The sequence below is a fragment of the Phragmites australis genome, chromosome 6 (genome assembly GCF_958298935.1).
Source record: "Phragmites australis chromosome 6, lpPhrAust1.1, whole genome shotgun sequence".
In the NCBI taxonomy this organism is placed as follows: domain Eukaryota; kingdom Viridiplantae; phylum Streptophyta; class Magnoliopsida; order Poales; family Poaceae; genus Phragmites; species Phragmites australis.
This window is the reverse complement of record NC_084926.1, coordinates 28,471,206-28,495,195: the sequence shown is the minus strand read 5'-3', so window position 1 is coordinate 28,495,195 and position 23,990 is coordinate 28,471,206. Positions and strand designations below refer to the sequence as shown.

The following is a 23,990-nucleotide window of genomic DNA, read 5'->3' as shown; positions in this document are numbered from 1 at the left end:
CAAACAACGGTGGATGAATTCGAAGGGTGAGACTGCAGAGGAGGCAACAAGGCTAAGATAATAACGGTGAAGTTCTCCCCTTGGATAATAAAATAGGCCTTGTCTCAAGATGAGACTCAGAAATTGTTTTCGCTTCGGATAAAAATTGCGGCGCTTCAATTGGTGTGAAAAGTGGGATGATGGCACCGTGCGAATCTCTGCACGCCCGTTTGATCGCATTTAATGCACCTATACCCATCGTTTCAAATTTCAGAAGGTTTTTTAACTCTACTCAGAGACGGATGTCGAGAAGTCGATGTTACTGGCCCTTATTGAGTCTCGAGTGCAGATAACAGCAGAGCACTCGAATCAAAAGTGTTTCCACTTGATACTCGAAACAGAGCCTCTTCTTATTCAATTCTTTCGACTATGAGTTTAATCTACCTTACTTGACCAGGCTTGGACTTGTCGGTACTCGAGTAGACGCTTGTAAAAATCCTCCCTGCTGAGTAGAGTTAGGGGGCTACTGTCGAATATCTAACTATAGGGTATATACACATAATGAGTATACCATAAACGGACGAGGTATACCATGTGAACTTAACAACTCCGGATATTATGGAACTGAATCCACGATACCTGATATGTCTGGAATCCAGAAGCTATTTACTAGGAAGGTCTCGATTGCTTACCCAGCTCGAGAAGACTAGTATCCAAGACAGATCTATCTACTTGGATGACAAGAAAAAAGACTCCCTAACGACTACGGCTGGGTAGGAGGCGTTACATCCCCTATAGAAGACGGGGACCCAGACCCCCCGGGGGAGACTTTTTTCCCTCAACTATTGGAAGAAGACATCAAGACCTTAGCGTAAGAGGAACTCGGTAACTTTAGCTCTAGATTAGACTAGATTCGATCTACTTCTTGTAATAGGTTAGCCACATTTCCTGTACTTGAGTGAATACATACACATAATCATCCACACAGGATGTAGGGTATTACTCCAACTGGAGGTCTGAACATGTATACATTGTGTGTGCCTCGCTTCATGTTTAATCTTTGATCCACGAAGGTAACCTCGTTATTTCCAGATATATTATCAGGAACAAAACCTTGACATGCACAAATCTCTCTCAGCTAAATAAGCTTATCAAAAACTACAATGACACTCTTCAGATACTGAACAAATTAGAAGAACAAAGGCATCTCTATCTCCTGAAGAAGAATTTCATATTGATACTCAAATGTCATGTCCTGCATCATCTCAAAAGTAAAAATGACTACTAGAGGAAAAGATACACCATCAAATGGATCAAATTTGGCGATGAAAACACTAAATTCTTCCAAGGTGCGTCTACAGAGAGTTATAGACTGAACACAGTTACAAGTACTAAGAACTCTGAAGGTAATCTCATATTCAGTCACAATGAGAAAGCTGCCATCTTCCAGGATGCTTTCAAGAACAAAATGGGTCGTTCCGAGGAGCCTTCTATGCTCTTTCACCTGGATGACCTCTTTCAGCTGAGCTCAAACATGGATCTCATGTCCTCCCCATTCACCAAAGAGGACATTGACAATACTATCAAAATAATGCCCCCTGATAAATCTCCCGATCCAAATGATTTCAATGGGATGTTCTTGAAATCTTGTTGGAGACTGGTTCAGGATGGCTTCTATTCTCTTATACAAAATATCTTTGAAGGTGCCATCTCTTTGGACTCCATCAACAGCTCTTTCATCACTTCAGTTCCTAAGGTGCAAAACCCAGTCACGGTGAATGACTTCAGACCCATCTCCCTACTAAATTGTGTTATGAAATTAATCACAAAGCTCATGGTAGACAAACTGCAAGGGGGTGATTTTGAATTTGATCCATCAGAACTAATATGGCTTCATAAAAGGATGAACCATACAAGACTGTCTAGGATGGGCCTATGAATTCTTACACCGGTGTCATTAGTCCAAGAAAGTGATTTGTCATTCTGAAATTGGATTTTGAGAAGGTTTTTGACATGAAATCATCATAAAGCAATCATCCAAATGTTGGCTCATCTTGGCTTTGATGATAGGTGGATTGGTTGGGTGGAGTCCATTCTCCACTCTAGTACTTCTCCTGAAAGGGGTGCATGGTAAACCCTTCCATTGCAGAAGAGGGGTTAGGCAGGGGGCCCTTTGCTCTTTGTGATAGTGGTTGATCTTCTCCAACACATTGTTAACAAATCTGCCCAGAGAGGAATCCTCTCTCACCCGATCAGTTAGCTCTTGGGGACTAATTTTCCTATTATCCAATACGCAGTGACATTATTATGTTCATGAAAGCTTTTCCAATCAAAAGGAGTTGTTCTGTCTGAAAGCCATCCTCCAATCGTCTCTACCTCCACTGGCCTCAAGATTAATTATCACAAGTCCTATTTGGTCCCAATCAATATCCCAGAAGACAAGATCACCATCCTTGCTAAGACATTCGGTTGTAAAGTTAACTCCCTCCCCTTTGCCTACCTTAGCTTACCTCTTGGATCCACCAAGCCAAGGATTACTGATCACACCCCATTGATCAACAAGATTGAATGCAGAATCACATCTACTTCTTCGCTTTTGGGTTTGGCTGGAAGGCTAACCCTGGTGAACTCTTCTCTTTCCTCTCTCCCAGCTTATACGATGTGCATGCTCAAGTTACCCAAGAAAGTGATAGAAAACATTGATAGAGCAAGAAAAAACTACCTTTGACGAACGAAGGATATCAATTCGAGAGGTAATAACATGGTGGACTAGCAGCATGTTTGCACTCCAAGGAAGAAAGGTAGCCTTAGTGTAATTAACATTGCAATTCAGAATCAAGCATTGTTGATCAAACACCTTCATAAATTCTACAACAAAGACAATATTCTTGAATTTCCTTGATTTAGAGCACTTACTACTACAATGGGATGATCCCTCATGCCACTCCCATCAAAGGTTCTTTCTGATGGAAGGACATCATAAACCTATCTACCCCGTTCAAGGGTATTGCTTTGAGTATCTCCTCCATACTACTCTAGGGAGATGTATGTAATGAATTACTTTTGAAAATTATTGCTCAATTTTGTAAAAGATGAGAAAATTATTGCTCAATTTTGATGTATAGCATGGTAATTACTTTTGAAACACAAGCTGCCGAGGCTTACTCTTTTGTAAAAGATGAGAAAATTATTGCTTAATTTCGCTCTGCCAAGAACTTCCATGATCTCTTCTTCACGCTTCACTCCCATCTCTCAACAAGCTTCCTCAAAACGGCAAACTCTACATCTTTTGCTCAACCAACTCCAGACTCAACCTGATCAATGGGACACTTGGAATTACTACTAGGGGAACTCCGAGTATTTTTCCAGGAAATTTTACAATACAACCTCTAGATCAATTCAGCCCCCTCCATTTAGCTAGATTTGGAGGTCGAAGTGCATATTGAAAATCGATTTTGCCTGGCTTCTTTTCAAAGATCGCCTCAACTCAAGAAATCTCCTCAGACGAAAAAATTTCAGAGTGCAAAGAGATGACTATTCTTGCGTGCTTTGCAACAGGAGTATGGAAGAAACCCCTTATCACATCTTCTTCAGCAGGCCATTTAGCATGGAATGCTGGACATTTTGTGGCATCTCTTGGAATCTCTAGCTTCAGACATGCAAGGAGAGAGTTCCCCTACCCTTTCTTCATGGAAGTCTCTCATTACTGCTTGAGAAATCTGAAAGCAACGTAATGCTAAAATCTTCATATTGCAATCCTCTTCCAGTGCGTGGAAGAGTTGCTTTGTAAATAATGTTCTCCTTCATTTGAACAGAATGTCTCCCTCTATTAGCCTTTTTTTCTTCATGATTTTTGTCCCTCTTTTTTTGTCTTCCTGCTGCCCTTCCTTGGAGTTTTTTTTTATGCATAATAAAATGCGACAGTAGGACCCTAGCCTGCTGTTTTTTCTGCTCAAAAACTATGTAAAAAAGAAAACAATAACGATGAAAAGAAAACCTTGGTCACCTACTACTTATTTTGTATGGTGTTGCACTACGCACCTAAAGCTATGTTACTAATTTTAAAACAAATTTGATTATATGCAAAAGTGGAGCCAACACTGTCAATTGTCATACGCTGGAACACTTCAAACAGGAGATAGCACCATTCTGCTCATACTAGAGTGCTCGATTTCGATATTCTTTGCGCCTCTCCCAAATCTTCAAGAAATCTGCAATATATCAAGTTTTTAAACTTTTCAAATTTAAAATTCCAAAACCAAAACCCGACCAGAAAATCTGCCAAAAACCAGGAAAGGTTTCCAAAACTCTGGGCACCTCTACCTCCAAATAGAAGCATATGAGATGTATCAAAAACTGCAAAGAAAACATTGGTGCATAGTGCATACCTCTTTGAATTTAGAACCGCTGAACCTCCAAGGAAGAAACGAACTCCAGGATTTGCTGTGTTAAAAAGGGCCACCGATCTTGCTTCCTCGTAAGTTGTCCCTCCAACAATGAATATGACAACATCTTGAGGCCTGTGGAAAGCATCACATTTCAAAATAAATAACCCTTGTTGGCAAAAACCACCGCTAAACAGAAACTAAAAGGTATTGACATGAAAGGTCCCTAGAAATTATTTAGCTTTGTTTATCAGGAAGTGTTTAAGGAGCGGTTTCTCGTCCATTCCAACAATAAAAGTTTTTGTATTAATTTAACACAACACAGGCATTGTCGGACTAACCTGCCCTGCTGGAAGTGATTGCCAACAAGTGGATAGTCAGCATCTCGTAATCGCCCTTTCATGATTCCTTCCATCGTTTGGAAGAGAAGAGGCTGGTGTTGGGTGTACACATTCTCAACTCCCTGCAACTGAAGTGCATCAGAAGAAGCTACATTTTATGTAACATTATTGCGTAGACAAACATTTGTATAAACCTTAAGCCCACGAGCCATGTTGCGAGCAATATTTAATAGGTCACGGTTCCCGTACAAATCGCATGTTCTCTTATCAACACCAGCTTGCTTAAGGAGGAATTGAACAAGCTGCATACAAATGTGGTGATACTCATTAAACTTGTGAAACAATAGTAAAAAATAACAACTAGTGATCTTTTATCTCCAATAAAAAGCAAAGAGGTGATCAACTGAACGAGACCCCAGTAAATAGTGTTCCTTTTAACAGGAATATAAAGATGAATTCTAACATTCAAGCCCAATTAGCACACCTGGCTTAATTCAAGTCAGAGACAATTGCACAGTCTGACCTACAGAAATTCTATTTCCGGGAAACTGAGAAACTATAGTTATCTAGGATTCTAAATAATTGTTGTAAAGTGGAGTTCACACAATAAAATGAAGTTCACAAACACGAAAACCCTATTATGACATCTTATCATACCCACACTGCGCTTTAGTTGTGACTTGTGTCAATTGATAAGTCAGTCATGAACAGGGTTTCAGTTACCAGTTCTTTTCAGAAGTACAGGCCTTGACCAGCATGACAGAAACAGGGCTCAACCAGCCAGATTCCAGTGGTTTTCCTGTCAGCTTGTTTTTTGCTTTCTCTACACAAATTCTTCAAATTTAGTTACCCTAAACCTTCCACTGTTCATAAGGGCTGATTTGGGGGCATTTCCGCTAATATCCAGCCAAAACCAGCCATACAGCTTATTACAAGTATGACCTGTTCCTAAAGGTTACTGTCAAGTTATGACAGAGAGACTCCTGGTTACGAGCCAAACCTAGTAAAATATAATTGGTATGTTGACAAACTTAGTTCCCTCCAGATGCTGAACTTGCATTACAAATTCCTTTGGGCAGGGTGACTGTTGAAATTCAAGCATGCAACACAAAAGCAAGGAGGCCAAGTAAGTTGCATTGTGATCATGTGCAGATCTGGTTGATATGGTCAGCCTGGGACACTCGCTAACACCTACAAGTACCTCAGAACCTGCCTGAGGCAAAGATAATGTCAACCTCTGCTGCGCAAGGAGAAGCCAGACTCAGCAAATACAGTGACTAATCCAATTGATCATTGTCTCATCCACTCTTGGGCTGATTCAAGAATAATGCAGATTGTACCTTCTACGCCAGCAAGAAGCAATGTGATTGTGGTTCAGCAAGCTGTGAAGAAGCAGGTATGTTCCATGCAGCTCATGCTAAGTGGTATCAGACTACCAACATGCTACTGAGTGTCGTAAACATATAGAAGCTTAGCAGGATGAGTATAGAATTTCTTTCGTTGTAGAAGTTCAAATGCAGCTGCACACTAGTGTGCAAGAACATGCCATATTGAGTAGGCAACGGTGTGTGTTCCCATACCAGCCACCAGTGTCCTATGAACTTTCCTTGCCAACGATTGTAATCCTGCTAATTAAATATAATCGTTGCCGCTGGATGTATAAAATAACTTTTTTCCCCTAAAGTTTAGTACAATTCAAAATGAGCTTGGGTCTCTAAACATTCACAAAACATTTAATCTATGGCTGTATACAGATCCAACAATGAATCGGTACTTTCAAATATGACAAGGTATCAAGGATGTATATCAAAAGCCAAACTATAGCAGATTCCGTAGTCTGCAAGTGGAGATGTCCATTGATTTCCAAAGAAGACAACGCTATTACTATGAACAGAAAGCACGGTTCAATGATATCAAGACGGCGAACATGAAACATTTATGATTGAAAACACCATGTGTGATTGAACAAATCTTAGAGAAAAGCATGATCTAGCACAAGAACTAGTCGAATTTACATACCCCAGACTTGTATTTGGCAGAACGAGAAGCTAATTTGTTGAAAAGCTGCATCAACTGAACTGGACTTTCTTTTTCATACCGCAAAGCATATAGCATTACTAGTCGTAAGCGATCAATATCAGATACACTTTCATTGTTTAGCAAGGAAGTGACAGCCTGCAGAAATTTAACAGGGAACTATTTGCAGTTAAAAAAAAAACTACTTGTATTCATTCAACTAGCATCAAATATGATGAGACAAACGAATTTAGAAGCATACACATTGTGCTTCCATCTTAATTAGCAAGTCCAATAGACAGGTCAACATGTTGTAATAAGAGGTACAGGTTTAACTCATGTAGAGGCAGAAAATAAGGTATAGTTTCACCTTAGAAAAGAACAACTCCTTAAGCAGTGAACTTAGGAAGCTGACAACCAATTTTCAGGAGCACACGGTTACATTACATAAGATATCCAATTATAAAAGCATGAAAACGAGCTCTGATCAATTTTGGACATAACTGGCACAAAACGAGAACTTTAGCTGGTGTTTCCGTACAGGCGTGGACCCAGACTCCCAATGCCACCTTGGACACGTAGGTATAAATCCATCAGCAGACCAACACAACACAAGCTGCAAAACTCCATTAGGCTTTCTTAGGTATACCTGACCTGACCCAATGTCAACCGAGGTGTTCACATAGTTCTCATTATCTGGATCTACATAGATTAGTAGCATAGACTACTGCAAGAGTAGAATTGGTTCAAAACACTGGGAAAGGATCTCAGTTTCCTATGTTTGTGCCTTTGTGGAACCATAACCAACAAAAGCAGAAGAGAAAGAATGGGGGAATAAACTAGTCATCAAGTAAAAACTAAAAAGACCTCGTCCAATCCACCCACAACTCTTTCTTGGAAGTTAAACACACAAAGTTTTATGTGGTTCCAGATTTCTACCCGTGGCAACTTTGTCCTTTGACTAGTCGACATGATGCTGAGTAGGCAGGCAAGCAAGGCTCAGTGCAATGGTTTATGCCTATCGAGGGGTTTTTCTTGTGGCTTTTTGGGCTGACAAGGCCAATTTTGGGTGGAAAAGGAACACTGTTCTGTCTAGCATCATGGTTGAGTTTGGATGTTATGTGCACATTAGTGTACGTCACTGCCAGCCGACTGACCATATGGTCCCAAGGACCAGCAGCGCACAAGGAGGCAGGAATAGGCAGCTCAAGACCAGGCCTCCAACCTTTGGTTACCTTTTATTAGGATGCACGCATATCCTTATTATTAAATTGGTTAGATGCATATACTTATATTTGGTTAGTTTGGATACGTCCTCATCCCTAGTTGATTTGTTGCATTAGATATCCATGTTAGGGGCTAGTCACCCATATATTTAAGGGGGCATACAGCTGTGCACCAGAATGAAGGAAGAACAATGAAATAATCTAGGTTCCCATCTCTTTATCTATAGTCCACTCTTCATCCCCAAGAAGACAACTCCAGCTGGCCATTCTCCTAGTGTTGTTTATCCATGTTGATCTAGGTATCATAACAATGGACTATTTGGTTCTCTTTCACTTCGAAGGGACAGACCCCAACTTGATATACATAGAGTCATAGAACAATGCATCGAGCCTCGTTGGACTGCCAACTCAGCAATACGCCGAACGTTCAAAAGACAAAATGTCCAAAGGTGGGAAACCAGAATTGCATTAAACTTTTGGGTGTTTGACTGAAAAAATATAAGTGGGTTTTTGACAAACCGCCCACTTGCAGTGGATTTTTGCAAAAATAAATAATAGTTTAAAACATTGTTTCAAAAATAATCTACTGTGAGTGATTAGGAAAATGGAATACATTTTTTAACTGAAGGAACTGAACAACATATTGTATAAAAATAAATGAGAACTATCCATTATAAATAGCATGAATAGCACAAGCTCAAATTTCGATAATTATTTCTGAGGTTAACACCTTTACGTGGTTAGAAAATGCACATAGGAATTTAAGGGCAAGTTGTCACTGATGACATTCAATACTTTCCATGCATGAAATGCATACCTCAAAGGCGGCTGCTTGTCCACTTGTACATGCTAGCTCTTGTTCTGTCTGTGAAACTAGCATAAGCTTCCTTTCCTCCACAATTCTGCTCATCTCGCTTACCAAAGCAACATGTTTCGTTACATTTCCATGTGCCTTTCGATATTCAGGATAGTTGGTCACGAATTTTGCCATATCACCTAAAACCATTAACCAGTAAGACGCGAACACAAACTGCACCATTAGATTTTGCCAAATGCTATTGGCATATTACATTTTGTTTCCATACATTATTTCTTTCACAGGAAATAGTGAAAACCGAAAATCTACATTACCTATACTCTGGAGATTCAGGCTGCTCTTTGAAAGATGCTGAAAGTCATCTACCATTCTTTTGATGTTCATACCAAGGTCCCCAAAATTCTCAAACATGTTAACTCTAAAAAAATCATCGTGGATTGATGATAGAACCACCTCCTGTATAAGCATATTTCTTATGGATCAACATTTAAAAAATAACTTATTTTATCGTATCACATAAGGAGAAATTCAACATTTATAAACCTGCTGGTCTTTAGGGACATTAGTAAATCCCCTAAGATCTACTTTATTGTTCTCGATTCCAATAAGCTCATGAACCATTGCCTGTGATCCATATAAAATTGCTTGCAAATTAATAGAAAAGTACATTTGAGACAGGGAAAAATACACAATCTCTTTTTTTAGGTTACCTGATACGTCCATTGGTTAAGTAAAGGTGTAACAGGATCATCCCTTCTGTCAATCACCAACAACAAGGAAGAGTTTTCTGTTCGTCTAAAGTCAAACAGGCCACTTTCCTGATCATACATCAATCTCTGCGTATTCCAAACTATAAGTGCTTCAGAACAAGTTCCATATGAGTTGTTATTCCAAATAGATGTCACAATGACAATCATGATTGGTTTTTTGTCACAAAAACTGAAGAGCCTTATGATGCCGACGGTTTTAGCTACAAAAGATATTTTGACCTTACTCTACTTCTACAAATTGCACTTCTTCCTACTCCCACTTGTAGGACAAGAAGTGGATAGTGAAAAAAGGCATTTATGAATTGCATTAAAAAAAAAAACACTTCTACCATACTGACTTTGATGAACGTAACATACAGAAATGAATACTGCCACTCCAAAAGCACCCAAACAATAATAATGTAACTGCAAATGTACAGCTCTTATATTTATATTATTCTACCCTTTTAGATGACAGAAGATGATTATACCCTTTTATGTCTACGCAGCATTATCAATGCTTGTTCAAATGGTCAAAATCATAGCTACTTCCAAGTTCCAAAAAAGTTCTTTGAGATAATAACTCAAGTGTAACAATTAATTCACAAATCGCACTGATGATAATCAGTAAGCTTATAGAAGGAAAAGCAATATTGCTTTTAGAAACCAGTTTAGTTTCTCTAGTTTTGATTATAGTAATTAGCTGAAAGCATAGATTTGCATAATAACCAGATCCCAAAGAGCAGCTCGGCAAACGTAAACTACCCCTAAGCAAGTTAAGCCTGAAGATGTCTGAGTAACAAAATCTAAAGAGTTGTGGTTTATGAAAACATATTGAAACTTTCCGTTGAAAGTTGAAACTCCTATAGTTTCAGTATAATTATTTTCATATGACCTTATAGCAATGTTTCACAGTGACAGTTGACCCACCGCAGTTTCTTGTGCAATCCTTTTTGCAGCATCTGATGCCCTTTGATATCTAATAATAGGGCGGCGCTTAAGGGCCAAAAAGACAGAAGCAATGCCATCAACAGCTCGATCACAGAAGCTCTGAATACCAGGAGGACCGACCAAAGTTGGAAGCATGTACATGTGGTTATTTTGTATGTTGAGAGTGAAATGGTATGGGTCAATGGCACAAAAATCAGCATAAAACTCCTGCAAAAACAGAGCGACCACATCCGCCAATATCAGACTCCATTTGAAGCACTTCCTATTCCAATGTGCATATGCAATCGTACCCCACACTAACCTGAACTTGCTGCACAACCTCCTGCTCATCAGAATCGGCGAGCACCTGAATCTGTGGAATCTTCAGTATATTGGAGAAGACTGCGAGGGCCAAAAACCATTGAAACAAACCAAATCAATTAAATCCCACCGCACCAGCATAGATATACCGTAGGAAACAGGTGATGTGATTGGTTTACGCACAGAGGTGGTACTCGGCGAAGCGCGGCGCGGCAAGGTGCCTACGGAGCTTCTGGACGTTGTCCGAGGAGGGTCGGAGGAAGTAGACAGCCTTGAGGTGCGCCATGGACTCCCTGGAGCTGGAGGCGTTGTCGACCGTCTCCACGAGGAACACCTCCTTTCGCAGCAGATCCGACTGGCTGTACACCACGCTCACCATCCCGACCTGGAAGCGGGCGGACACGGATCTGGTCAGATCGGAATCGAGTTGGAGCCAGAGCTAAGGTTTTCGGGGGAGGGGCGCACGTACGCTTTGGGGGTCGAGCACGAGGACCTTCATCCCTGGGATGTCGTGGAGCATGCGGTCGATGTAGTCGCGGACGAGAGGGATCAGCACCATGCTGCTGCTGCCGCCGCAGCTAGTTCTTCTTCGGGTTTGGTGTGGAGTGGTGGCGGTTAGGGTTCGGACGCCGGCGGCGAGGTCTCCTCAGAGCTGAAGCAGGAAGCAACCGAGAATTCACAGGGGAAGTGGGGAACAAGAGAAACGGTAGAAGATCATACATTCATTATCCCCGGTTGATATGCGGACTCTGAGTCTATAAAATGCCACCCGAGGTCACCGGTGGTAAAAAAAAAGCGAATGCCCACCATTTAACTGTCGACAAATTTTTTTGCAAGATCTATCCCTTTTTGGCCAATCAGGTGTTGCTACGTTTTTCCTATCAGGATTTTGTCCAATCAAATTTTCATCTATCGACAGATTTTCATCTAGTAACGGATCCGAACAAAGAAGCTCACAAACCTATTATCAAACGGGTGGAGAAATAGGTCCAATAATAAACTTACACAAAAAAAGACCTAAAACAAATTTGCTAACCTTATGTATAGAAATAGCAACAACAAAAATGGCCTAACAGAAAAACAGAAGGCATAGGACCATATAAGCACACAAAAGCACAGAGAACACCTTAGAGGTAGGGGGGGGGGGAGAAAAGAACACCGGCAACCGATCAACAAGTAGCGAAAGAATGCGCAAGAGCGCAAAAAAGTGGATCGAGATATGAAATTGTGTCGAACACAAGATCATTGGTTCCTTCCTCCTGCTCCCCTTCCTCCATCTGATTCCTCATCCTCTTCCACCTGTTCATATCTGCTGATTCAAGAAAGAACCATAAAATCTAGAATCTAGATCTCGACATGAAAAATCACACAAACAAAACAAAATCACACCAGATGAAGCTATTCGTACCATACAATGTATTTTCACAATACACGTTTGGGTATCTACTTATGTTAGTGGAATTGCTATCTACTTATGTTTGACTAAAAAAATCTTAGAAAATAAAGGTTTTGAACTAGAAAGAAAGAATATATAGACAAATAAGCAGATCAGAAGAAACTTGTTGGGGAAAAATAAACCAGTCTGAGAATAATGGTTGAAGATTATCATCCAGGTCCCTCCGGAGTCTTGATCTCCGGACTCTCAGTTGAAAGCTCGACCTCCGAAGTCATCAGATCCCTTTACAGTACATATTCGTACCTGTGAAGCCTTCCCTTGGCTTAGCCAGCTCGGTCTCCCGAAGGCTCAGCCTCCCAAAAACCCGACCTCCTGAAGCCTTGGTCCCCCAAAACTTCGGCCTCCTGAAGCCCCGACCTTCCGGAGTCCTGCTTCCCAAAGCTTTCACCTCCCGGTTCCATACCTCACGAGGCCCCCGCCTCGGGCTGCTCGGACCGCCTTCCCGAAGGTTACAAGGTGAGTCAGCAGGCCTTAGGAAAGATCTGCTGGAAGGGGAACACCGGTCGTGCTTTGCCTGCAAGGAAGTGATCGGCATTAAAAGCCTAGACTGATGGACACTGCTCTGACACTCTGGCGTAATGGAGGCTATCCTGATGTAGCATCTAGGCCCCTAGGTAAGTGGTAAGTGTTTCGGTGATTAATGACAACCATATTACTGTGACTAACAATTTGTTTTGAAGGGAATCAAAAATTCAGTATACAATGACATTTGGTTAATCTTGGTCCCTAAAGTGCTTATATGGACAATCAAAGGACATATGCTTTAAGACTAAGGATCTTCTAGTTCTAAGTGTCACAAAGGAGATGGAGGATACTTAGAGTAGTATAGGTCTCCTTTTCTTTTTGTCTTTTGATCGTACTATAAAGGGGGGCTAAAAGTAGTAGCTTGACTTAGTGAGTCTAGACGTAGATGATACACACTTGTTAAATTCTAGCACTAGGTAGAGCATACAAGTCCATGGTGAAGCTGTCAAGGAATTAGAGCTCAAAGAGAGTTGAATTGGACAAGCTCACAAAACATTTATTCACCGGATTATCCTCTGATGGATGTCTAATACTCACCGGATAAACACTAATTGAGGCATCCGAATTATATGAAAAATTTCAGAAGTGTTACACCGGAATATCCGGCGATGAAAGTCCGGTGACCACCGGAGCTTTTCCAGCAGAGAAAATTTTCGGAGAAAAACAATTTTGTACCCACCGGATTATCCGGTGAATGCATAATATGAACACCGGACTATTTCTTGCAGAGAGTATTGCTTCGGGCCACAGTGGAAAATTACGTTCACAGGATTATCCGGTGACTTAGCTGGCAGACCACCGGAGAAATGTTGTGAAGAAACTCAGACAAATTGAACTCACCGGATTATCCGGTGGTAGCAAAAATATCACCGGAGTATTTCTTGCAGAAGGTTCTGAAATTCAAAGGGTCGGGTGAGTTGTACTCACCGGATTATCCGGTGTTGACTGTTGTTCACCGGAGTTTATCACCGGACAAATGTTGCCGTGCAACGGCTAGTGACAGCTGGCTCTGGGTTTGAACCCACCGGACTATCCGGTGATCTTAAGGATATAGCCAGCAGATTATCCGGTGATTACAGTAAAATGAAAGTGGTTAGCCAACGGCTAATTTTTGATCTCTAGGCTATAAATACCCACTCAGTTGGTTTCAACAGTTGCTCTTGCGACCCTGTAGCAGCTCATACACTTGGTGTGTCATTTAGAGGCAAGAGAGGGAGCACTTGTGTCCATTTTAAGTTCTTAGTTGAGGATTAAGGACTTCTTTGAGTGCTTGGAGAGTAACAAGTGTGCATCTAGCTGTTGTCTAGGCTTGGTCTTTGTCAAGTGAAGCTTGAGGCTTGTTACTCTTGGTGGTTGGCAACACCTAGACGGTCTTGGTGATCGGAGGATTTCTCGGTGAGCTCTTGGAGCAATTGTGGGAGCCCCGGAAAAAGAGGATGTACTTGGTTTGATACCCGCCAATCCGGAGATGGAGAAGGGGTAATCAAGAGGGAGCACTTGAGCCTTGGTGACTCAAGGGGGAGCGACATCCTTGGTGGATGCTCCAACGAGGACTAGGGGGAAGTGCCAACTTCTCGAAACCTCGGAAAAAAAATCGGTGTTGTCTTCTCCAACTCTTTACTTTCTTGCATCTTATTTTGAGCTTTGTTATTATTGCAAGTTCTTCTTAGGAATTGTCTTTCTTAGTTAATTCTTGCGTGGTTAGCTATCTTGTGCTAGTTAAAATTCCTTACTTACGTTTCTTATAAGTTTTATTTGGTCAAGCAGTAGTTAATTAAAAAAAAATTAATATCCCAATTCACCCCCCCTCTTGGGCTATTCGATCCTTTCAATTGGTATCAGAGCCACGTTCTCTTGATAGGCTTAAAATCCTAGAGAAATGGCCCCGGGGAGCGGAAGTAGCGTGCCAAGGTTCGAGGGAAAGAACTTTGCGTATTGGAAAGTTCGCATGGCGAGCTATCTAGAGGCTATTTCCCCCGAGTGTTGGCAAGCAACCTCCGTTGGGTTTGAACAACCTTTTACCGAACAAGAAGTTAGGTGGAATGCTAAGGCTAAGAATGCTATATTTGAGGGAATTAGTGAAGAAGTTTTCTCTAGAGTTAGAAGTAAGGAATTCGCTCATGACATTTGGGTCGCTCTTTGTGAAATTCATGAGGGATCTAGGAGAATTCGTGAAGAAAGATATCATGTGCTTATGAATGCTCTAAATCAATTCAAGATGTTTCCAAATGAATTATGCAATGACATGTATTCTCGTATAAACATGCTTGTGGAAGAAATCAATTCTCTTGAACTCACTCAATTGTCCGATGGAGATGTTATCCGTAGGATCTTGATGGTACTTCCCAAGCCACAATACAATATTGTTATCTCTCTTCTTCATGAAAGAGACATCAATGACATGACCATCACAGATGCTGTTGGAAAGATATGTGCGCATGAAATGTTCTTGTTTGGAGATCATGAGTCCTCATCCAAGAAAAACCTTGCTCTCAAAGCAAAGATGGTCGGCAACAAGAAGAAGAAGATCAAGCTTCCTTCATCATCAAGTGAAAGTGATGAAGATGACGATAATGATGAACATGATGATGATGACTCCGACACCGAGCTTGCTCTTCTCATAAGAAGAACCACAAGGATGATCTCTAAGTTTCAAAAGAAAGGCTACAACTATGATCCCAAGAAGAACAAATTTCGTCCAAAGAAATTTGACAAGTTCGGTGGTGGAGACAAGAAGAAGTGCTACAATTGTGGTAATCTTGGTTACATATCATATGATTGTCCTCATCCTGACAAGAGAAACAAGAACAAGTTCAAGAAGCTTGATGCAAGTGAAGATGAGGACAAGTACAAGAAGAAGGATCAAGATAAGAAGAAGAAGAAGCTCTTTAACAAGAGAGGTGGAGGACGTAAGACCTACATTGTTGGTGAATGGGTCTCCGGTGAGAGCTCAAGTGATGACTCAAGTGATAATGATGACAACAACTTCGCGGGTCTCGCAATCGTCAATGATGATCCACCTCTACCTCCACCACCTATGTGCCTCATGGCAAAAGGTAACAACAAGGTGAGTAGTGAGGAAGATGATAGTAGTGATGATAATGGTCTTTCTCCTAATGATCTATCTAAGCTAATGAATGACTATGCTGCTATCATCAAGAGGCAAAAGGCTAAAATCAAGTTGCTTGAAAATGCTAACTCCATGCTTAGTTCTAAACATGATGAGTTGCTCACTAAACACAATAATTTGCTTGGAAAATATGATGAAGTAGTTGAATCCAACAAGTCTCTTAAAGCAAGTAACTATAAGCTAAAACTTGAGCATGATGGCCTAATATACAAACACCAAGAACTTGAATATGCCTATGATGCCATTGATCGTAGCTTGGATGAATTGGTTGATAATGATCTAGTTAAGGTCAATGCATCTACCTCTTGTGATGATCTTCTTGATATATCATGTGATATTACATCATCATCTAAGACTAACCATGCAAGGGAGCAAGAGCTTGAAAGTGAAATTGCAAGTCTCAAATCTTGTGTGGCCCGGTTGACTAAGGGGGAATACAAGCACAAGGAAATCCTCATGATGAATGCTTTGTACTACAACAAGAAAGGACTTGGATGCTTCCCCAACCCGGTAAAAAGGGTCATAAAGACACCGGAGATCAAGAATTGTTTCATCAAGGAAGTTGGTTCATATTGCCAACATTGTCAAGTCACCGGACACCACACAAGAGAGTGTCCAATTCCTACCAAACCTCTCCCTATTTTGCCTTCTAAATACAAGTCCACATTTAATGATCATCATTTTCTATTACATAAGCTTAAAAATGGTAAAATTATGGCAAAATTCATTGGAACTCAAGCTAAGGGCAAACTTCCTAGGCAACTTTGGGTGCCTAAATATCTTGTATCTCACATAAAAGGTACCAAACTTGGTTGGGTACCTAAACAAAAGGCTTGATCACATGTGTGTAGGTGAACTACAAAGCCGGTGGAAAACATTGGGTGCTTGATAGCGGATGTACACAACATATGACCGGCAATGTAACGATGTTCACCTCGCTAGAAGATGAAGTGGATAATCATGATAAAGTCACTTTTGGTGATAACTCTAAGGCAAATGTGGTAGGTTTGGGTAAGGTGGCTATCTCAAAAGATCTCTCTATTTCCAATGTTCTTTTAGTAGAATCACTTAGCTTCAATCTACTCTCCGTAGCTCAACTATGTGATTTGGGTTTCACATGCTTGTTTAGTGATGTTGATGTTATCATAACGAGTAAGAAGCATAATGACCTAATATTCAAAGGATTTAGACATGGGCATATCTATCTTGTGGATTTTTCCTCTAATGATGCTAGCTTGACTACATGTCTCTTCACCAAGACATCTATGGGTTGGCTTTGGCATCGTCGGCTTGCACACATTGGGATGAGCCAACTCAAGAAGGTATTCAAAAATGGGAAGGTGGTTGGTGTGAAGGATGTGATTTTCGAGAAGGACAGGTTGTGTAGTGCGTGTCAAGCCGGAAAACAAGTTGCAAGTCCTCATCCATACAAGTCCATGATGTCTACGTCAAGACCCTTGGAACTTCTACACATGGACCTCTTCGGACCAACTACCTACAAAAGTCTTGGTGGTAATTTATATTGTCTTGTCATTGTTGATGATTATACAAGATATACTTGGACTTTCTTTTTAGATGACAAAGGAAAGACCGTTGAAATCTTCAAGAAGTTCGCAAAAAGGGCTCAAAATGAGTTTGAGTCCATACTTGTGAAGATCCGGAGTGACAATGGGACGGAGTTCAAGAACACTCAAATTGAAGATTTTTGTGAAGAAAGAGGCATCAAACATGAGTTTTCATCAACCTATACACCTCAGCAAAATGGCGTAGTAGAGAGGAAGAACAAGACCTTGATTACACTTGCAAGAGCAATGTTAGATGAGTATGGTACTCCGGAGAAGTTTTGGGCGGAAGCAATCAATACGGCATGCCATGCTTCTAACCGAGTCTACCTCCATCGACTATTGAAAAAGACGCCATACGAGCTTCTTATTGGGAGAAAACCCAATGTCTCCTACTTCCGGGTGTTCGGGTGTAAGTGTTTTATCTACAAGAAAAAGGAACGCCTAGGCAAGTTTGAAAAACGTTGTGACATTGGTTTTCTTGTTGGCTATGCATCAAACTCCAAAGCATATCGAGTATTCAACAATGCCACCGGCTTTGTTGAAGAAACTTGTGATGTGGAGTTTGATGAATCTAATGGCTCCCAAGGAGAGGATATTTCTTGTGATGATGTAGGTGATGAACCCTTGAGAGATGCAATGAAGAATATGGCAATTGGGGATATCAAGCCTAAGGAGGACGATGAAGATGTACCCTCTACTTCAATACCACACACCTCAATGGCACCACAAGTTGATAAAGATGAAGACAAAGATGATCAACCACTTCCATCACATGATGTCCATATCTCTCAAGAGGAAGCTCAAGCTCAAGCTCAAGATGTTGGATCACCACAAAATACACCTCAACAACCACAAGTGAAGCATACACATATTTCCAAGGATCACCCGATTGACTTGATCATTGGAAGTCCATCTAGGGGAGTACAAACTCGCTCTCGTCAGTGTGCTTCATTTTGTGAACATTACTCGTTTGTCTCTTGTTCAGAACCCACACATGTAGATGAGGCTCTCACTGATCCTGATTGGGTGATGGCAATGCAAGAAGAACTCAACAACTTTACTCGAAATGAGGTATGGATACTTGAGGAAAGGCCTCAAGACAAGAACATAATTGGAACAAAGTGGGTCTTTCGCAACAAGCAAGATGAACATGGTGTGGTGGTACGCAACAAGGCAAGACTTGTCGCACAAGGCTTTGCACAAATTGAAGGATTGGATTTTGGCGAAACATTTGCTCCCGTGGCAAGGCTTGAGGCCATCCGTATCCTTCTAGCATTTGCTTCACATCATAACATAAAACTCTATCAAATAGACGTGAAAAGTGCATTCTTAAATGGCCTTATTAATGAACTCGTATATGTTGAACAACCCCCCGGTTTCAAAGATCCTAGATATCCTAATCATGTTTATAGGTTGGTCAAGGCACTTTATGGTCTCAAGCAAGCCCCACGAGCTTGGTATGAACGCCTACGTGACTTCCTCATCAACCAAGGATTCAAGATCGGGAGGGTGGACACCACATTGTTCACAAAGATCATCGACAATGAGCTTTTCTTGTGTCAAGTTTATGTTGATGATATAATATTTGGTTCAACTAACAAAGAGTTTTGCAAGAAATTTGGTGATATGATGTCTAAGGAGTTCGAGATGTCGATGATTGGTGAGCTAAATTACTTTCTTGGATTCCAAATCAAGCAATTAAAGGAAGGGACATTCATCCATCAAGAGAAGTACACGAGAGATATCCTCAAGAAGTTTAAGATGGAAGAGTGCAAGCCAATCAAGACCCCCATGCCTACAAATGGACATCTCGACTTGGATGAAACGGGTAAATCGATTGACCAAAAACTCTATCGTTCGATGATTGGGTCACTCCTTTACCTTACCGCATCTAGGCCCGACATAATGTTTAGTGTATGCATGTGCGCTCGTTTTCAAGCTAATCCTAAGGAATCTCATCTTGGTGCGGTAAAAAGAATCCTTAGATACCTAAAGCATACACCTAGCATAGGCTTGTGGTACCCAAAAGGCGCTAGTTTCATACTGCTTGGATACTCGGATTCGGACTTTGCCGGATGCCGTGTGGATCGCAAGAGTACTTCGGGTGGGTGCCACTTGCTAGGGCGATCCCTAGTCTCTTGGAGTTCTAAGAAGCAAAATTCAGTAGCCTTGTCCACAGCTGAAGCAGAATACATTGCCGCCGGAGCATGTTGTGCTCAAATCCTCTATATGAAGCAAACCTTGTTAGACTTTGGTGTTCGTCTAGAGAAGGTTCCACTCCTTTGTGATAATGAGAGTGCCGTAAAAATTGCTAACAATCCCGTTCAACACTCCCGCACAAAGCACATTGATATCCGTCATCACTTTCTAAGAGACCATGTGGCAAACAATGATATCTCTCTTAGTAGTGTTCGATCGGAAGATCAACTGGCGGATATCTTCACTAAACCTCTAGATGAAGCCACTTTTAGTAGATTACGAAATGAACTAAATGTGATCGATGCTTCTAATGTCATTTGATACCTTGTCATATAGATGCATTCATAATAGGACCTTGTCTAACCTTCTCAAGGTAATGGTGGACATGGGTTTTGCTTGAAATGGTGGGTCACTAGTTCTTCTCAAGGCATGTTGTTGGGTTCACCATGAAGAATCTTGAGAAGGGAAGTAATATGACAAGATAGATTAATTTTACGCTTCGCATTCACATGTCATATAATATGCACTCATGTCTACTTTCATGCATATGTCTTACATTGCTTAAGCATTGGTGGTAGAGAGATCACAAAGGAGAATATCACTCTTTGAGATTATAGTTCGCTCTCAATGTGAACGTACACTTCTAAAAGTGTGATTAGAAAGATATAAGTGCTTAATGCCTATTGAGTCATGACCTAGCGAATTTAAAGCCTTCATCTTTAAGTTCATAGGAAATATGGCTCAAATATTTCCTTGGTGTTTTCTACCATCTTCTTTGGCTCTTATTTGATTATTTCAAAAATTATATATGTTAGAGCCTTTTTGGCAAATATTTGTAAATGAGAGTTTGAGAGGGTAAGGGATTCACTCAAACTGGTCCAAATATGTGTTTATGTTGAGTGGTTATTTGAAACTTGGACTCAGTGAGAGAAATTAGTTCAGCCTGGTTTTTCTCATATCACCGGATAGTCCGGCGCTCCTTTCATTTTACCAGCGGAATATCCTGTGATCTCTGTCTCAGATCAGTTCAACCATGGCAATGGTCCGGTGATCAGTTAGTTATCAGCGGACATTCCGGTGCTCATCAGTTCAGTGAACTTCAAAATCTTAACATAAGTCCGGTGATGTTATGTTGTGATCAGCGGAAAGTCCGGTGAGTATAATAGGTTTCGGCCTTCAAAAATTTAGTTCTGCAAAAATTAGTCCGTTGCCTTTTCCTGGTGATCAGCGGAATATCCGGTGATGTCATCCGGTGCTAAATATAAGCTCAGCGGAACATCCTGTGAACAGAGTTTTCGGTCCCTGAAAGTTGGTTCTGCAAAAATTAGTCCGGTGGTCTATCCGGTGCTCTCTGTTGCCTCCACCGGATTATCCGGTGCTTTCAAAAACTGCGGGACCCACCTGTCATATATGTCTTCCCGGTCGGCCGGCTCTCTCATTTTTCGCCGCCGCTCGTACGTCGTCGCGCCACCTCGCCGACTCGCCGCCTCCCAGTTCCGTAGCGCCGCCGCCGGAGTTGCGCCATCCACCGGCGCCACCAGTTCGCCACCGCCGGCTCTCCGCCCGTCGCTGCCCTGAGATCCCGCGCGCAGAGCAGCCTCCGCCGTGCCCTCCTCACCGCCGCCGCTCCTCTTGCGCCGCCGGCTATCATCTCCGGCATCACCACCGCCTCCTCTCTCTCTCCTTCATCGTGGTGAGCACATTTGTGGCCGGTGTACTCAAATTGATGAAGCCCTAGATCAAATTCATACAATTGTGTGCCAAAATTCATGAAATTTCTTCAAAAATCAAAGCAAATTTGATCCAATTTGTTGCTATTCCATCTTTTAGACATGAATTGAGTACATGATAGTCAAAATTGCGCATAATTTGGCCAAATTCGTGATTATTCAAGACAATCCATGCAAATTCCATTCAAATTCATGTAAATTTGAGTCAATTTCTCTCAAATTTGTGATCATTCAGTTTCAATTGACATAAATTGAGAGCATGTTCATCAATTATGCGTCTTCCTTGTTAAATCCGTTGACTTTAATACAAATTTGCCTCAAACTCATGTCAAATTAGATGAATTTTGTCAAATCTTGCCTCTTGCCGTGATCAAATCAAGAAATTAGCTTCATCTCCACCTTTTCATCACCTACTAGGGCATGTTCATCTGTTTGTACCATATATCGCTCATTTCACTCAAATTCAAGCAAAATCGTTCACATTTGCTTCAAATTCATGCCTATTTTGATTAATTTGCCCAAATTCAAGTCTTACTCTATGCAATTGATCACTATCTATTGTCTCTTGCCTATATCCATAGCATGATTGTCTCAATTCATATCCATCCATGCTTAGGGTTCCGTTTAGGGTTAATTTCATTCGAAATCTTAAACCCAATATGATCACTCATCTCTATTTCACGTTACATCTGTCAGATGGGTCGTAATCGCAGTGACAAGGGCAAGGGCAAGGCAATTGAGCAGCCGAAGCAGAAGAAGTCAAAGACTCAGAAGGAATGGGACAGAGCGCTTGCTGCTGTTGATGCCTACAACAGGCAGGAGGGTTTTGTGATCAGAGATGAGACCACCCCTCCTACACGTCGTTCCACCCGCACTCGTGCTTCCGGGAGGTCAGGTTCGACGCCTTCCAGCCGGTCAGGGGGCCGGAAGAGGGTTCGCCAGGAGCTAGAGGCAGTAGAGACACAGCAGCAGCAGTCCGAGCAGTCCGAGCAGTCTGAACAGCAGCAGCAGTCCGAGCAGTCTGAGCAGCAGCCTCCAGCTCAGGGAGAGGTCCGTTTGCTTGATCTCACGTCCTGCAAGGGTCCGAGGATCAAGAGGCTGAGATTCGTACCAGTCGAGGAGTGGTTCCCTGAGGTCAGAGAGGAGGGGATTGATCCCCGTTTCTGGACAGTGGTACAGGAGAGCTTCTATCGCTCATTTGGCAGGAAGAGCGTTCAGTTAAGTCAGCACAGGACGCTGAGATGGGAGTACTTGCAGTCAGCTGCAGGGGGAGCAGATGTGAGACGACACTTTGATGCATTCCCCGGTCTCACCGCTCTCCTTACTCAGGTGGACAGATATGTTGGGGATTGGGTCAGAGTATTCTATGCGACAGTATGGATCGCTCCCGACAGGTTGTTCATTCAGTTCATGTTTCAGGGAGAGGTCTACAAATTGTACCGGGCAGATATGCTCGAGGCTCTGAGGCTTCAGGAGAGTACCAGATTCTTGCATGAGGTCGTTCATCCGAACGCTCATCCTCCTCGTCGTCCTCTGACCGGTGGCGTTTTCCCGACGGATGACGAGATCCGTCTGTTGTTCAGGTCGCCTTTTCCTCCAGGTTCACTGAGACTGCCAGAGATGCTGACTCCAGAGGCGAGGGCAGTTCACTTTGCACTCAGACGCAGCCTGTTGCCTAGGATCGGGAACGCAGAGGCTATCACCAGTATCCAGCAGTGGTTGCTCTTATCTATCCTCACTCATCAGCAGTTCGACATTTTAGATCTCATCTTGTGTGAGATTGAGGATAACATAGCAGAGGGTCTGGGCAGACAGCAGCCATTCGCGCATTTCATCTCATATTTGTTGGCTCGCTCGATTCATTATCCAGAGCATCTTGGCGTCTACCAGCGATCCCCGAAGCGATTCCCGGACTATATTCCTAGCGCTCCGACGGACAGACGTCGCGGACAGCGTGCTATGGCGCAGGCTCAGCGGCAAATCCCAGCAGAGGAGCGAGACAGAGTTGCCGCTGAGGACCAGGCCCTTGCAGAGGCCGAGGCAGAGCTACCTCATGCCTTCATAGACTTGGATGACGACGATAGTGACTCGGAGGATATCGAGTTCATTCCACCACTCCCGAGACGTCATGATGCTGAGGCTGGTGGTTCTACTCAGGGTGCGCCTCAGGCTTCAGTTCCTTCCTCAGATACTGAGACAGCTACCACCGAGCCCTCTGCTGCAGTGCCTTCGGAGATCACTCTTATCCTTCGGCAGATGCAGCAGCAGCAGGCAGCTCAGGCAGAGGATGCTCGCCGCCGAGAGGAGCAGCAGTTTGCACTGATGCAGTCACTACAGCAGCAGCAGCAGGCCATGTTTGCAGCACTTCAGGCAGACCGTGAGAACAACGCCAGATTATTCTCCGTTCTTTTCCAGGCACAGGGCCTTCAGTTGCCAGCTCCAGCACCTGCTTCGGCTCCTGCCCCGAGTCATCTCCCAGGCAGTGTCAGTGCACTCTTGCGTACTCCAGGGTCCGATTTCCCTCTGTCAGCTCTCTTGGCCTCCGGAGTGTACTCTCTGCCTGCTGGGATGTCTCAGAGGCCAGTGTTACCATCGTTGACTTCTCCTATACCCACTGGCCC

General features: G+C 42.3%; 1 protein-coding gene across 2 annotated transcripts; it reads right to left on the bottom strand.

Moving 5' to 3' along the window:
• Window positions 1-3,294: 3,294 nt before the first annotated feature.
• LOC133922200 (vacuolar protein sorting-associated protein 45 homolog) lies at window positions 3,295-11,588 on the bottom strand. 2 transcript variants are annotated; one of them, XM_062367415.1, is made up of 14 exons: window positions 11,485-11,588; window positions 11,234-11,416; window positions 10,948-11,149; window positions 10,766-10,845; window positions 10,444-10,671; window positions 9,475-9,600; window positions 9,308-9,388; window positions 9,079-9,220; window positions 8,765-8,943; window positions 6,725-6,880; window positions 4,900-5,007; window positions 4,706-4,827; window positions 4,368-4,499; window positions 3,295-4,190 (listed from the first exon to the last, which is right to left on the bottom strand). In XM_062367415.1, exons 2-14 carry the CDS (start codon window positions 11,321-11,323, stop codon window positions 4,133-4,135), a joined length of 1,704 nt encoding a protein of 567 aa, XP_062223399.1. In that variant the 5' UTR covers window positions 11,324-11,416; window positions 11,485-11,588; the 3' UTR covers window positions 3,295-4,132. The 2 variants fall into 2 exon arrangements, with proteins under 2 accessions (XP_062223399.1, XP_062223400.1); XM_062367416.1 differs by lacking the exon at window positions 9,308-9,388 and having other exon boundaries at window positions 11,234-11,574.
• Window positions 11,589-23,990: the final 12,402 nt, after the last annotated feature.